General features: G+C 47.6%; 1 protein-coding gene across 1 annotated transcript in view; it reads right to left on the bottom strand.

The window, feature by feature from the left end:
* LOC117087599 (SAGA-associated factor 29-like) overlaps window positions 1–15,281 on the bottom strand; it is a 43,565-nt gene that overhangs the window by 6,900 nt on the left and 21,384 nt on the right. Inside the window, 2 exon segments of the mRNA XM_033218011.1 lie at window positions 539–614; window positions 5,314–5,404. Of these exon segments, the coding sequence (XP_033073902.1) occupies window positions 539–614; window positions 5,314–5,388 (151 nt within the window). The 5' untranslated portion in view covers window positions 5,389–5,404.

Genomic DNA, 15,281 nt, shown 5'->3' with positions numbered 1-15,281 from the left:
CTGCTCGCTCAGGAGTGCTCCCCAGACGGATGTCCCCAGGCTCTACGAATCCGCATTTCCATATGGTACAAATGCCATCCCTGAATCTGCGAGAGGACTGTCTTACCTTTTCCCCATCATGACACACACAGAAAATGATTTGTCAGGACCCAGGAAAACACAATTCTCAGAGTTACCCAGAGTAAGAAAGCCCCAGCCCCAGGATCTGACCACCTGAGGGCCTCAGGGCATATGCAGGGGCCGCCTAGGAACGAAGCTCCTTTCTAGAAAACACCAGCTAACTGGGGTGCTTGTGCGTTCTAAGGGCAAGGTTCCCTAGATACAGCCTCATTTCACTGCCTTTCGAATCCTCAGAGTGGAGGGATTTTAGTTCTTCAGGTCACCCAGATTAACGGAAAGCTGTCCCCACTGCTGCATTTTGGAATATGCAGATACATGCACATCTATTTTGAATACAATGACCACCTCGGTCCCAGTCTTGGCCATACCCTCCCTAGCCCCATCTCATCCCCTTTCTCTCCTGAGCCCAGCTACTCACTCTTGTTCTCTGTCTGCATCCGCTCATGGGTCTTCTGGATGTTCACTAAGTTGTGTTCGCTCCGCGAACGCTCTTCCTGTTAAGGAAAAGAGCAGCAGGACATGACGGTGGCCCTTTGTGCTGCTGCGGCACCCTGCGAGCCAGGCCAGAGTCCCCATCCCCAAAACACGGCCCTCATTTTCTTTCTTTTTTTTTTTTTTTAAGATGGAGTCTCGCTCTGTTGCCCAGGCTGGAGTGCAGTGGCGTGATCTTGGCTCACTGCAACCTCTGCCTCCCAGGTTCAAGCAATTCTCTGCCTCAGCCTCCCGAGTAGCTGGAATTACAGGCATGCAGCACCACACCTGGCTAACTTTTTTTTTTTTTTGAGACGGAGTCTCGCTCTGTCGCCCAGGCTGGAGTACAGTGGCGCAATCTCGGCTCACTGCCAGCTCCACCTCCCAGGTTCACACCATTCTCCTACCTCAGCCTCCCGAGTAGCTGGGACTACAAGCGCCCGCCACATCGCCTGGCTAATTTTTTGTATTTTTAGTAGAGAGGGGTTTCACCATGTTAGCCAGGATGGTCTCGATCTCCTGACCTTGTGATCTGCCCACCTTGCCTCCCAAAGTGCTAGGATTACAGGCGTGAGACACAGCACCCGGCCTAATTTTTTGTATTTTTAGTAGAGACAGGGTTTCACCATGTTGGCTAAGCTGGTCTTGAACTCCTGACCTCGTGATCCACCTGCCTCGGTTTCCCAAAGTGCTGGGATTACAGGCAAGGGTGCCCGGCCATGGACCTGATTTTCTAAATCCAAATTCAGGAGTTCAAGATGATTTTCTCCTTTGACTAATGCAAAAGCATTACAAAAGACATTAAAGGGCCTGGTGCAGTGGCTCAAGCCTGTAATCCCAGTACTTTGGGAGGCCAAGGTGGGCGAATCACTTGAGGTCAGGAGTTCAAGACCAGCCTGGCCAACATGGTGAAACCCCGCGTCTACTAAAAATACAAAAATTAGCCGGGCAGGCCGGGCGCGGTGGCTCACGCCTGTAATCCCAGCACTTTGGGAGGCCGAGGCAGGTGGATTACCTGAGGTCGGAGTTCAAGACCAGCCTGACCAACATGGGGAAACCCCGTCTCTACTAAAAATACAAAATCCGCCAGGGTGGTGGCGCATGCCTGTAATCCCAGCTACTCAGGAGGCTGAGGCAGGAGAATCGCTTGAACCTGGGAGGCGGAGGTTGCAGTGAGCCGAGACTGCACCATTGCACTCCAACCTGGGCAAAAGGAGCTAAACTCCGTCTCAAAAAAAAAAAAAAAAAAAAAAAAATTAGCCGGGCATTGTAGCATGTGCGTATAGTCCCAGCTACTCGGGAGGTTGAGGTGGGAGAATTGTTTGAATCTGGGAAGTGGAGGTTGCAGTGAGCTGAGATTGTGTCACTGCACTCCAGCCTGGGCGACAGAGTGAGACTCTGTTTAAAAAAAAAAAAAAAAAAAGAGGGCATAAAGTTAAATCATAAGTGATATCTTGAACGATAGTCCTTTATCAAAGAGACAAAATCAATCTATACAGTCAATGCAATCCCCATCAAAATTCTAGCTGACTTCTTTGCAGAAACTGACTAGTTCATCCAAACATTCATATGGAAATTCATGGGACCCAGATTATCCCCAATCTTGGGGAAAAAAAAAAAAGAGTTGGAGAACTCACATTTCCTAATTTCAAAATTTACTACGAAGCTATGGTAATCACGATGGTGTGGTACTGGCATATAGATCAACAGAACAGAATCCGGAGTCCAGAAATTGACACATACAGGTAGGATCAACTGATGTGGGGAAGAACACTGGTGCAATTCCTCCCATATCAGTGGTCCTGGGAGCAGAGCTGTGACTGAAGATGCTAGAAACTGACATGGTTCCTAAGCAAGAAATTATGACTATGCTTTTTAGCCTTCATGTGAGAATTTTTAAGTGCCTGATGGGTGGGTTGTGCCTTTACCACAACCTGCAAAATGAGGTTAACAGTGAACATAGCTGCCTAGTGCTCCAGACGGCTGATAGTCTATACCTGTGTGGCCCCACCCTATACAAATGGGAATGGATTGGGGTCAGCGGGGACACATGCTAGACTAGTACTGCTGCCACTGCAATCTGGACCAGGTACAGTGGCCAAAGCTAACATCCCTTCCAAAGGTGGAAAAGTTTGGGTGAAAACCAATCACAAATGGAGAGGAGAAATAGTAGCCGAGTTAACAGAACAAATTAAATGGGTTATGCGATAAGGGAAATCCAATATTGTATTCAAACCTTAAGAGAGGCTCAGAGAGAGAGAATGCCACCTCTTAGGTCAGTTACACCGGGTGCCTGAAAGGGCAAAGCCCTGTGTCTGTCAGGACCACGCCTGCTTTTGGAAGCTGACGGGTGAGATGGGAGTCTGGGAACTCGGCGGCAGCTGGCTGAGGGACACCCTGGTTGTATGGGATGACGATAAACTAGTCTAACTGTGGATGACTGAATGGAATGCGCAATCTGCCAGTATCTTTTTTTTCCTTTATTTATTTATTTTTTTGAGATGGAATTTCGCTCTTGTAGCCCAGACTGGAGTGCAGTGGTGCGATCTTGGCTCACTGCAACCTCCGCCTCCCACGTTCAAGCGATTCTCCTGCCTCAGCCTCCCTAGTAGCTGGGATTACAAGCGTGTACCACCACATCCGGCTAATTTTTAGTAGAGATGGAGTTTTGCCATGTTCACTAGGCTGGTCTCGAACTCCTGACCTCAGGTGATCCACCCGCCTCAGCTTCCCAACATGCTGGGATTACAGGCATGAGCTACCACGCCCGGCCCTTTTTTCCTTTATTTTACAATTCATTTGATTAATAAACTCTTCCTTAGAGCAGTTTTGGTTTACAGAAAAGCTGAGCTGATGGCACAGAGCTCTCGTATGTATACCTGCTCTGCCCTGTACAGTCTCCCCTATTGTTAACATCTTGCATTAGTGTGGTGCATTTGCTACAACTGATGAGCCAATACTGTTAGATAATTAACTACATCCATCCCCATGATGGTTAACTCCATGTGTTCTGTAGTTCTATGGGTTTGGACAACGCATCATGTTGCGTGCCCACTATCACGGTACCATGCAGAAGAGTTCCACTCCCTAAAATCCTCTGTGCTCCACCTATCCATCCCTTTCATCCTGTCTCTCCCAAGGCCCCAGCTATCACTCATCCTTTCATTCTCTCTAGTTTTGCTTTTTGTTTACCATCATGATACCATGCAGAAGAGATCCACCCCCTAAAATCCTCTGTGCTCCACCTATCCATCCCTTTCATCCTGTCTCTCCCAAGGCCCTGGCTATCGCTCATCCTTTCACTCTCTCTAGTTTTGCTTTTTGTTTACAGTTGGAATAGACAGCACGTAACCTTTCAGACTGGCATCTTTCACTTAGCAATGAGTGCCGGCATCTTCTGACTTTTACTCTCCAGGTTACGTCTAAAAAAGGGTATCTTTTGGGAAGGAATTTCTGGAATCTACTCCTTCTTGGCTGTGTGGTACACAACTGCCAGCAAGCTGATCCCTGTGTAGCTATAAACCCTGATTATCGTGGGCAAAATATGGTGGGGCATGCCGATAGCCCGAGTGAGCTACAGGCACCAATATGCATCTCCCTTGTATCTGTGAAAGAAAGGATATCAAATAGGGGAAAAATGGCTTTTTTTTGTTTTTGAGACAGAGTCTCGCTTTGTCGACCAGGCTGGAGTGCAGCGGTGCTATTGCAACTTCCACCTCCCAGGTTCAAGTGATTCTCCTGCCTCAGCCTTCTGAGTAGCTGGAATTATACGCATCCGCCACCATGTCTACGTAATTTTTGTATTTTTAGTAGAGACAGCCAACACGGCAAAACCCCATCTCTACTGAAAATACAAAAACCATTAGCCGGACATGGTGGTGTGTGCCTATAATCCCAGCTACTAGGGAGACTGAGGCAGGAGAATCGCTTGAACCTAGGAGGTGGAGCTTGCAGTGAGCCGAGCTCACACCACTGCACTCTAACCTAGATGACACAGTGAGGCTCCGTTTCAAAAAAAAAAAAAAAAAGGCCGGGCGCGGTGGCTCAAGCCTGTAATCCCAGCACTTTGGGAGGCCGAGACGGGTGGATCGCAAGGTCAGGAGATCGAGACCATCCTGCCTAACACGGTGAAACTCCGTCTCTACTAAAAAATACAAAAAACTAGCCGGGCAAGGTGGCGGGCGCCTGTAGTCCCAGCTACTCGGTAGGCTGAGGCAAGAGAATGGTGTGAACCCGGGAGGCAGAGCTTGCAGTGAGCTGAGATCCGGCCACTGCACTCCAGCCTGGGCGACAGAGCGAGACTCCTTCTCAAAAAAAAAAAAAAAAAGGTGGTTTTGTTTGCCTGAATTAATAGGGTGTAAGGAAAGATATGGGGCATTTTTGTTAGGTGCTAAAAATGTTCTGAAATTGATTGTGGTAATGGTTGCACAACTTTGTGAGTTGCGAAAAACCACTGGATTATACACTTTCAATGGGTCCATTGTATGGCATGTGAATTCTATCTCAGGATAGCTGTCAAACAAAATGAATCATGAAATCCTGTACATGTAGAAAATCCAACAGGAATAGTAGCCATACCCCAAATTCCCTTCCTCTCACCTTTGTTACATCATTTTGATTCCTGCGTGTCCAATCTCTCTGAACACAAACGCCACCCCCACTTCACAGCTCAGCATCAAAGCCTGTGTTCCCATCTGGAAATAGAGAGTGGTGACTTCTTACCTGGGTTTGCTTGATCAGCTGATGGAGCTCCGTGAGAAGTTCTGCAATGCGGGAATCGGCAGACACGAGGGCCATTGTCTCACAGGGGTGCCTGGTGGGGGAGTGAGGACAGAAGAGAACTCTGTTAGTGGCTGCTGTGGGCTGAACTGTACCTCCTCTTAAGATACATTAGGCCTGGAGGCTAACATTGTAATCCCAGCACTTTGGGAGGCTAAGGTGGGAGGACTGCTTGAGGCCAGGAGTTTGAGACCAGCCTGGGCAACACAGTGAGATCCCATTTAAAAAAAAAAAATCAAAAACTTGCCCCAGCAGAGTGGCACATATCTGTAGTCCCAGCTATTCGAGTAGCTGAGGTGAGTGGATCGCTAGGGCCTAGGGGGTCGAGGCTGCAGTGAGCTATGATTGCGCCATTGTGCTCCAGCCTACAGGACATGACACTCTATCTCTTTAAAAGATAATAATAATAAAAAGATACATTGTAGTCCTAATGTGGGACCTGTAATGTAACCTTGTTTGGAATAGGATCTTTGCAGAAGTATTTAAGATGTCACTAAGATGAGGTCATCGTAGAATGGGGTGTGCCCTTAATCCAGACACACAGCCAGGTACAGATAGAAGCAGAGACTGAACTTGGACAGCTGCAAGCCAAGGAATGCCAAGGACTGCCAGCAGCCACCCAACCAGCCAGCAGAGATGCAGGGAGTAACAGCCCTTTCTGAGCCTCCAAGAAGCAACCAATCCCTTGTCTTTGCAACCAACCTGACATCTTGATTTTGGAATTACGGCCCCTAGAACTGTGATGGAATAAATTTCTCTTGTCTTAAGCCACCCAGTTTGCAGTAACTTGTTATGGCAGCCATAAGAAATGAATACAGTGGCAAGCTATCCTCAGATTCTCCTCCACCCTAATGATATGTTTGAATGTCATATGTTTGACCAAGTCAAAGAGTCAAGGAATCAATATTAAGTGCCTTAAAAAAGACAGCATACTCTTAGCCCCTGCTCTGCTGCCAATATCCTAACAAATGATTCAAACATTTCTGGTATCCATATTTTAATCTGTAAAATGGGAATCATCTCTGCTATATTTTGGGAGATTCAAATAAGATTTTATATGAAGACACTTTCCAAGTCATAAAACACTGTTAACTTTCTTATAGTGGGGAGATAATTTTTTTTTTTTTGAGACGGAGTCTTGCCCTGTCACCCAGGCTGGAGTACAGTGGTGCGATCTTGGCTCACTGCAATCTCTGCCTCCCAGGTTCAAGCAATTCTCCTGCCTCAGCCTCCTGAGTAGCTGAGACTACAGGTATGTGCCACTACATCTGGCTAATTTTTGTATTTTTAGTAGAGATGGGGTTTCACCATGTTGGCCAGACTGGCCTCAAACTCCTGACCTCAAGTGATCCGCCTGCCTGGGTGTCCCAAAGTGCTGGGATTACAGGCATGAGCCATCATGCCCAGCAAGCATGGGAAGAGAAATTAACTACTGTAAAATATCTCAATCAAGATTAATGTACTCTGATGAAAATAAAATGCTTCTGTACAATAAAAGATAATTAGGGCCGGGTGTGGTGGCTCATGTCTGTAATACTAGCACTTTGGGAGGCCGAGGTAGGCAGATCACGAGGTCAAGAGATCAAGACCATCCTGGCCAACATGGTGAAACCCTGTCTCTACTAAAAATACAAAAATTAGCCAGGCGTGGTGGTGGTCGCCTGTAGTCCCAACTACTCAGGAGGCTGAGGCAGGAGAATCACTTGAACCTGGGAGGTGGCGGTTGCAGTGGGCCGAGATCACATCACTGCACTCCAGCCTGGAGACAGAGCAAGACTCCGTCTCAAAAAAAAAAAAAGAAAAAAGAAAAAAAAAAGATAATTAGAACAAGAGTAAAAAGACAACCAAAAATAATCAAAAGTGTAAGTTATAACTAGGTGAAAATAGACATATGCCTAAAGATAAAGGTATATTTGATAAAATAAGGGGAGATATTTTTAGGGTGCTAAAATTTTGTACAATAGCCTGCATCTTACAAAGTTTGTTCAGGCTGGGTGCAGTGACTCACACCTGTAATCCCAGCACTTTAGGAGGTGAAGGTAGGAGGATGGTTTGAGTCCAGGAGCTCGAGATAAGCCTGGACAATATAGCAAGACCCTGTCTCTATTTTTATTTTTTATTTATTTATTTTTTGAGATGGAGTCTTGCTCTGTCACCCAGGCTAGAGTGCAGTGGCACAGTCTCTGCTCACTGCAAGCTCTGCCTCCTGGGTTCAAGCAATCCTCCTGCCTCAGCCTCCAGAGTACCTGGGATTACAGGTACCTGCCACCTCACCTGGCTAATTTTTTGTATTTTTAGTAGAGATGGGGTTTCACCATCTCGGCCAGGCTGGTCTCGAACTCCTGACCTCCTGATCCACCTGCCTCAACCTCTATTTTTATTTTTTTTTTAAATAGTTGTTCAACTAACACATCCTCCTACTCAGAGATCAGATTCACACTGAATGGAGCAAACTCTTCCCCGCACTTAATGAACTGCGAACCTCTCTCCATGTATTTATTCATATCTTCTTACAGGCTCTGTTGCTGTTATTTAAAAGTATAATAATATACAAACTAGGAATAGAGGGGAACCTCCTCAAACAGATGAAGGGCATCTATGAAAAACCCACAACGAACATCAGACTTAAAGGTGAAAGACTAAAAGCTTTCCCCTCAATCAGGAACAAGATGGGCATGGGCCCTTGTCATTTCTAGTCAACATTGTTCTGGAGGCTCTTGCCAGGGCAATGAGGCAATAAGATGAAATAAAAGGCATCCAGATTGGAAAGGAAGAAGGTCAACTATTTCTATTTGCAGATGACATGACCTTGTATATAGAAAACCCTAAGAAATCCACTAAACAACTATTAGGACTAAGAACAAGGTTAGAACTCATAGCAAAGTTGCAGATACAAGATCAATAAACAAAAATCAATTGTGGCCAGGCCCCAGAGGCTCACGCCTGTAATCCCAGCACTTTGGGAGGCTAAGGCGGGAAGATCACTTGCAGCCAGAGGTCCAGACGAGCCTGAGCCCCCCTCCACTTTATACATTTTTTAACTTAAAAAAAAGAAAGCTACAGTAATCAAGATGGTGTGGTACTGGCATAAGCAAAGACATCTAGTTCAATGGAATAGAACTGAGAGACCAGAAATGGCTGACTAATTTTCAACAAGGGCATCAAGACAAATTAGTGGGGAAAGAATAATCTTTTCAACAAATGGTACTGGGACAACTGAATATCCATGTGTAAAAGAGTGAATCTGGTTCCCTACCTCAGCCCACATACAAAAATGATCTGAATAGATAGTTCTCCAAGGAAGACATATAAACGACCACCAAGCACATGACAAGATGCTCCGTATCATTAGCCATTGGGAAATGCAAGTCAAAACCACTGAAGACACCACTTCACACCTACAATAAAAAAGAGACAAGCGTTGGGAAGGAGGTAGAGAAACTGTATGAATGCATATAGTGTGATATTATCCATACAGTGGAATATTACTTGACAGTAGAAAGAAATGAAGTACTGAGACACGCTATGACATGGATGAACCTTGAAAACATTATGCTAAGTGAAAGAAGCCATAGTCACGGAAGACCATATATTGTGTTTCCATTTACATGAAATATGCAGAATAGCCAAATCCATAGAAAGCTGGGTGGGGAAGGGTTGGGAGAGAAAGGACGGTGACTATTAATGGATATGGGTTTTTGTTTTGTTTTGTTTTTTTTGTCAGATGATGAAAATGTTCTAAAATTGTGCTGATGGTTGCACAACTCTGAATATACTAAAAACCAATGAGTTGCACATTTTAAACACATGGTACACGGCCACCCCACTCACAGGCAAATATTAATTTACTTTTTGTCTCTTTAGATTTATGTAGTCTACACTTTTTTTTTTTTTTTTTAATGAGACGGAGTCTCACTCTGTCGCTGAGGCTGGAGTGCAATGGCGCGATGTTGGCTCACAGCAACCTCCACCTCCCGGGTTCAAGTGTTTCTCCTGCCTCCCAAGTAGCTGGGACTGTAAGCACCCGCCACCACGCCTCGCTAATTTCTGTATTTTTAGTAGAGACGGGGTTTCGTCATGTTAGCCAGGCTGGTCTCGAACAACTGACCTTAGGTGATCCACCTGACCTTGGGTGATCCACCTGCCTTGGCCTCCCAAAGTGCTGGGATTACAGGCATGAGCCACCATGCCAGGCCTGCACTTTCTTTTTATTGCTAAATAACATTCCATTGTTTTGCTATATCACATTTTACATGTCAATTCATGAGCTGATGATGGACACTGGGTTACATCCATTTTTTTGGCTACTATGAATAATGCTGCTATGAGCGTTGTGTACAAGTTTTTGTGTGGGCATGTTTTCTTTTTGTTTTTCTTTCTTGAGACAGGGTCTCGCTCTGTTGCCCAGCCTGGAGTGCAGTGGTGTGATCTCGGCTCACTGAAATCTCTGCTTCTCTCATTCAAGCAATTTTCCTGCCTCAGCCTCCCAAGTAGCTGGGATTACAGGCACCCACCACCAAACCTGGCTACTTTTTGTATTTTTAGTAGAGATGGGGTTTCACCACCTTGGCCAGACTGGTCTCAAACTCCTGACCTTAGGTGATCCACCTGCCTCGGCCTCCCAAAGTGCTGGGATTACATGCATGAGCCACCGCGCCTGGCCTTTCTTTTTTAACTTTAATTTTAGGCTTTGGGTCAGGCACGGTGGCTCACACCTATAATCCCAGCACTTTGGGAGGCCGAGGCGGGCAGATTACAAGGTCGGGAGATCGAGACCATCCTGGCTAACACAGTGAAACCCTGTCTTTACTAAAAATACAAAAAAAAAAATTAGCCAGGTGTGGTGTTGGGCACCTGTAGTCCCAGCTACTCGGGAGGCTGAGGCAGGAGAATGGCGTGAACCCGGGAGGCGGAGCTTGCAGTGAACTGAGATTGCACCACTGCTCTCCAGCCTGGGTGACAGAGTGAGACTCCGTCTCAAAAACAAAAACAAAAAAACAAAAAAAAATTTTTTAGGTTTTGGGGATACATGTGAAAGTTTGTTGCACAGGTAAATACGTGTCATGGGGGTCTACTGTACAGATGATTTCATCACCCAGGTATTAAACCCAGTACCTGACAGTTATGTTTCCTGCTCCTCCCTCCTCCCGCCCTTCCCCCCCGCCCCCTCCCCGTGTCTGTTGTTTCCTTCTTTGTATTCATGACATGTTTTCATTTCTGGGTACATATCTATGAGTAGAATTAGTAATGTGTGTGTGTGTGTGTTTTTAACGTACTACACTATGTTTATCTTAATAAGCACATTAAACATAAACTGTGTTTAGCCTTCTGAGGAGCTGCATGCTGTTTCCAACCGGGTGACAACCTTACATTCCCACCGGCAATGTGCATTCCCACTCTGCATCTGTGCCAACACGTGCTATTGTCTCTCTCTGTCTTTTTTATTTTTGGCAGAGGCAGGGTCACACTATGTTGCCCAGGCTGGTGTCGAACCTGGGCTCAAGTAATTCTCCTACCTTGGCCTCCCAAAGTGCTGGGATTACACATGTGAGCCACCACACCTGGCCTCTCTCTTTTTGATTACAGCCATTCTAGTGAGTCTGAAGTAGAGTCACATTGTGGTTTTGATTTGTGTGCCCCTAACGGTTAATGGTATTGAGCATCTTTTCATATGCTGTTGGCCATCTGTGTATCTTACCATTTTAAAGTTTGGGTATTTGTCTTTGTTTGTTTGTTTGTTTTGAGACAGTCTCACTCTGTCGCCCAAGCTGGAGTGCAGTAACTTAATCTCAGCTCACTGCAACCTCTGCCTCCTGGCTTCAAGCAATTTTCCTGCCTCAGCCTCCTGAGTAGCTGGGATTACAGGCACGCACCACGACGCCCAGCTAATTTTTGTATTTCTTTTAGTAGAGACAGGGTTTCACCATGTTGGCCAGGCTAGTCTCAAACTCCCAACCTCAAGTGATCCACCCGCCTCGGCCTCCCAAAGTGCTGGGCTTATAGGTGTGAACCACCGCATCCAGCCAGTTGTCTTGAGTTGTGTCCTTGGAAGCACATGTTTTTAATTTTGATGAAGACCAATTTCTTTTTCATTAGTTGCTTGTGATATTGATCTATGTTGTCCCACATGTATGACACTGTTTTTGCCACCACAGCTTCACACAATGCATTGTCATATAGAGAACACATCCCCTTAGAAATATTTAGAGACCTAGGAACAGAAGCTACCTCTGTGTCTCGGGTGGCGGTGAGGCCAGATGGTGGATCCTGGTGCCAGTACCCCCAGGGCTTGTATACCATAGGGAACGGGTGGTGCAGACAACTGGACAACTGAAGTATGATAGCATCAAGGTTGTGTGACCCCAGGGCAGGATTTCTGGTCAGTATGTACTCTTATACAAGGAACAATAGACAAACTGGAAATCTTGGAGTCCTTCCCAGAACTGGAATTAATCAGAAGTGAACACGGTGAATTAGCATCCAGGACGAAGTTGCTTTAGCCTCACTAGTCACATTAGCTAAAACCACACAAAAGAATAAAACTGGAGTTTAGATCACAGATTGAAAGTGGATAAATCTGAGCATGAACAGCATGCAGGCTGTTGCTAAAGTCTTGGGAACTGATGAGGCTAGAGATTATCTGCTAAGTGAGGAAAAAGTAAAGAACCCCAGTGAGCCATAACAAAGAAAGTGAAGGTGTGGACAGAAGATGCAAGCTCAGTGGCAAGATCAGGGAAGGTGTGGATTGGCACAGAAAGGGTTATTCTCTCCTGCTAAAGCAGGAATCCTGGCTGAAACTGTTATAGGGAGTTAGATAGGCACAAGCGGGGCAGGAGAGGGCTCTCCCCCACCCACTAGGAATACTGGGTGATGGTTTGGCAATCATCACATTGCCTCTCTAAAAGTGATGAATTGGCAGCTGCTGCCAGGGAGAGGCCATTTCCTGATGGTCCACACCTGATGCACTAAAGTGTTAATTGAATGCAGTCACCAGAGAGACACACCTTCCCCAGCATGCACATTAAGAACCAAATGGCAGAGCATGGCCTCCCGGGGGCACATCACCAGAACAGGGAAGAAAGCCCCAGAGGGGCATCCATACTTTCTACACACTGTGTGTGTGCCCACCTCCCAAGGGTAAGGAGTGCACTGTGCATGCAGACAGCTCACTGTGAGGGAATAATCATGGGAAAGGGGCCAGCCTTGGTCCTAGAACGTCCTAGGAACAAGGTTAAACAGCACACTGGATCTCAGTGCCCACAAGGGTCTCCTCCAAGTGTATTTCACCTTTCTTTCCTGTTCCGAAGCTTCTTTATTTTTTATTTTTTTTTTTTTTGAGACGGAGTCTCGCTCTGCCGCCCAGGCTGGAGTGCTGTGGCCGATCTCAGCTCACTGCAAGCTCCGCCTCCCGGGTTCACGCCATTCTCCTGCCTCAGCCTCCCGAGTAGCTGGGACTACAGGCGCCCACCACCTCGCCCGGCTAATTTTTTTGTATTTTTTAGTAGAGACGGGGTTTCACCGTGTTAGCCAGGATGGTCTCGATCTCCTGACCTCGTGATCCGCCCGTCTCGGCCTCCCAAAGTGCTGGGATTACAGGCTTGAGCCACCGCGCCCGGCCCGAAGCTTCTTAATGAACTTCCACTCCTGCTCTGAAACTTGCCTCGGTCTCTTTTCCTGCCTTGTGCCCGAAACGAATTCTTAACAGGCAGGAAGTCAGGTTGCTGCAAACCCGTACAGATGTGCTGTTGGTAACTCAGATACCTTTCCCCCCTAACAAAACCACTGGCTCGCCTTGCACATGCCCGCACCGGAGCAAACCCGTACAGATGTGCTGCTGGTAACTCAGATACCTTCCGCCTGGAACAAACCACCGGCCCGCCTTGCAGATGCCCGCACCTGAGCCCTATTAACAGCCACACCAGGCCAGGCGCGGTGGCTCAAGCCTGTAATCCCAGCACTTTGGGAGGCCGAGACGGGTGGATCACGAGGTCAGGAGATCGAGACCATCCTGGCTAACACCGTGAAACCCCGTCTCTACTAAAAAATACAAAAAACTAGCCGGGCGAGGTGGCGGGCGCCTGTAGTCCCAGCTACTCGAGAGGCTGAGGCAGGAGAATGGTGTAAACCTGGGAGGCGGAGCTTGCAGTGAGCTGAGATCTGGCCACTGCACTGCACTCCAGCCTGGGCGATAGAGCGAGACTCCGGCTCAAAAAAAAAAAAAAAAAAAAAAACAGCCACACCACTGGACAGGGTTTACTTTACACGGCACCGTCACAAACAGCAAGACATGCTGCAACCAGGCGGCCAGGTCGTCCGGTTAGCCTTCCCTTAGCACACTTCAAACCTTCTCTCTCCTCAATATCCTTGCTGCTGCCCTCAGACCCAGGCCTGGGTCCTATTAGCTGATATCTGAGGTTCCTACTTCACTCAGAAGGGAAGCCAGAGCCTTTATTCCCACCATCAAAACTACAAGCTCTGTAGAGCAATGCCTGTCACCTCTGCCTTCATCCTAAAGAGGGAAAAACGGTCCCTCATCTCCCCTCCGACTGTCAGATGATCCTTTCTCCTCTACCAGTGAACAAGCATACTTGAGGAGAACTCATCTTGAAAAAACACAAAAGAGCTTCCGATCCCCTCTAGAGGCCCCCCACCTGTGTTCCTCTTCACGGCAAAACTTCTTCCCTAACTGTGCAGGGATCCGCAGCTGCTTCCTTGTCCCCACTTCACTTTCCAACCCACTTCCCTAGCTCTGTCCTCACCAGCCTCTCATCAAGAGAGCCAACAGCCCCTGCAGGGGAAGCGTGAGTGCCCTCTCTGCTTCTTCCAACGTGGCTTCTGATCTTGACATGGTGCTACCCGCTTCTCCTCTGGCTTCAGGGCCTCCCTCCTGGCAGTTCGCCGGCCACCCACCTCCAGCTCCTCCTCTGGGCTGGAGCCTGGCCATCTCTCACCCCCGCCAGGTCCTCACCCCCACTTCCCGGCTGTGTAGTGCCATCTCCCAATCTGTATGTCCGTCAAAGGAAAGTCACAGAAGGGATGATTAACAGCACCAAATGCTACAGAAGAGGACTCAGAGGGGTCTCCCAAAGCTGAGGAAGTCACTGAGGACCTTGGGGAAAACACTTTCGGTGGAAGAGACAGAAGCCAACACACAGGAAGGGGAGGCGAATGCAGGAAGCAAATGTAGGTTACTGTATCTGGAAGCAGGGCTGGGGGACCAGTGAGCAGGAAGGGGTATGGGAGGTGCTGAATGGAGGAAACTGACACAGAGGAACGTGACCATGTGGCTGGGGAGAGTTTCATGCTGAGAAGCCAGGGACAGAAGAGGGGGCTGTGTGAGAGGAGGTAGGCTCAGCGAGAGACAGGCTCTAGCACTGGATCATACCCAGCGACACCTCCCCGGCTCAGCTGACATTCCTTCTGGCCTGTCCCCTCTACACTGTCTCAGACACATGATCTTGCTGCCTCCCCACTCCTACCTGTAAAGCCCCTTCCCTTCTGGCTCAAGATTGCGCTTGCCTGACTAGTCCTAAATAAACCACACTTTTCTCTTGCTTGATTCTTCCTAGAACTGACGTGGACCCTGCAACACACCTTTAGAAACTGGCCTTCTACCAGGCGCAGTGGCTCATGCCTATAATCTCAGCACTTTGGGAAGCCGAGGCAGGTGGATCACCAGAGGTCAGGAGCTCGAGACTAGCCTGGCCAACATGGTGAAATCCTGTATGTACTAAAAACACAAGTTAGCCAGGTGTAGTGGCAGGTGCCTGTAATCCCAGTTACTCGGGAGGCTGAGGCAGGAGAGTTGCATGAACCCAGCAGGTGGAAGTTGCAGTGAGCCGAGATTGTGCCACTGCACTCCAGCCTGGGCAACAAGAGCTCCGTCTGAAAAAAAAATACAAAAAGGCCAG

Source organism: Trachypithecus francoisi, unplaced genomic scaffold, assembly GCF_009764315.1.
Source record: "Trachypithecus francoisi isolate TF-2019V2 unplaced genomic scaffold, Tfra_2.0 Lachesis_group10, whole genome shotgun sequence".
Taxonomy (NCBI): domain Eukaryota; kingdom Metazoa; phylum Chordata; class Mammalia; order Primates; family Cercopithecidae; genus Trachypithecus; species Trachypithecus francoisi.
The sequence above is the reverse complement of the archived record's forward strand: the minus strand, read 5'-3'. Positions and strand labels throughout refer to the sequence as shown.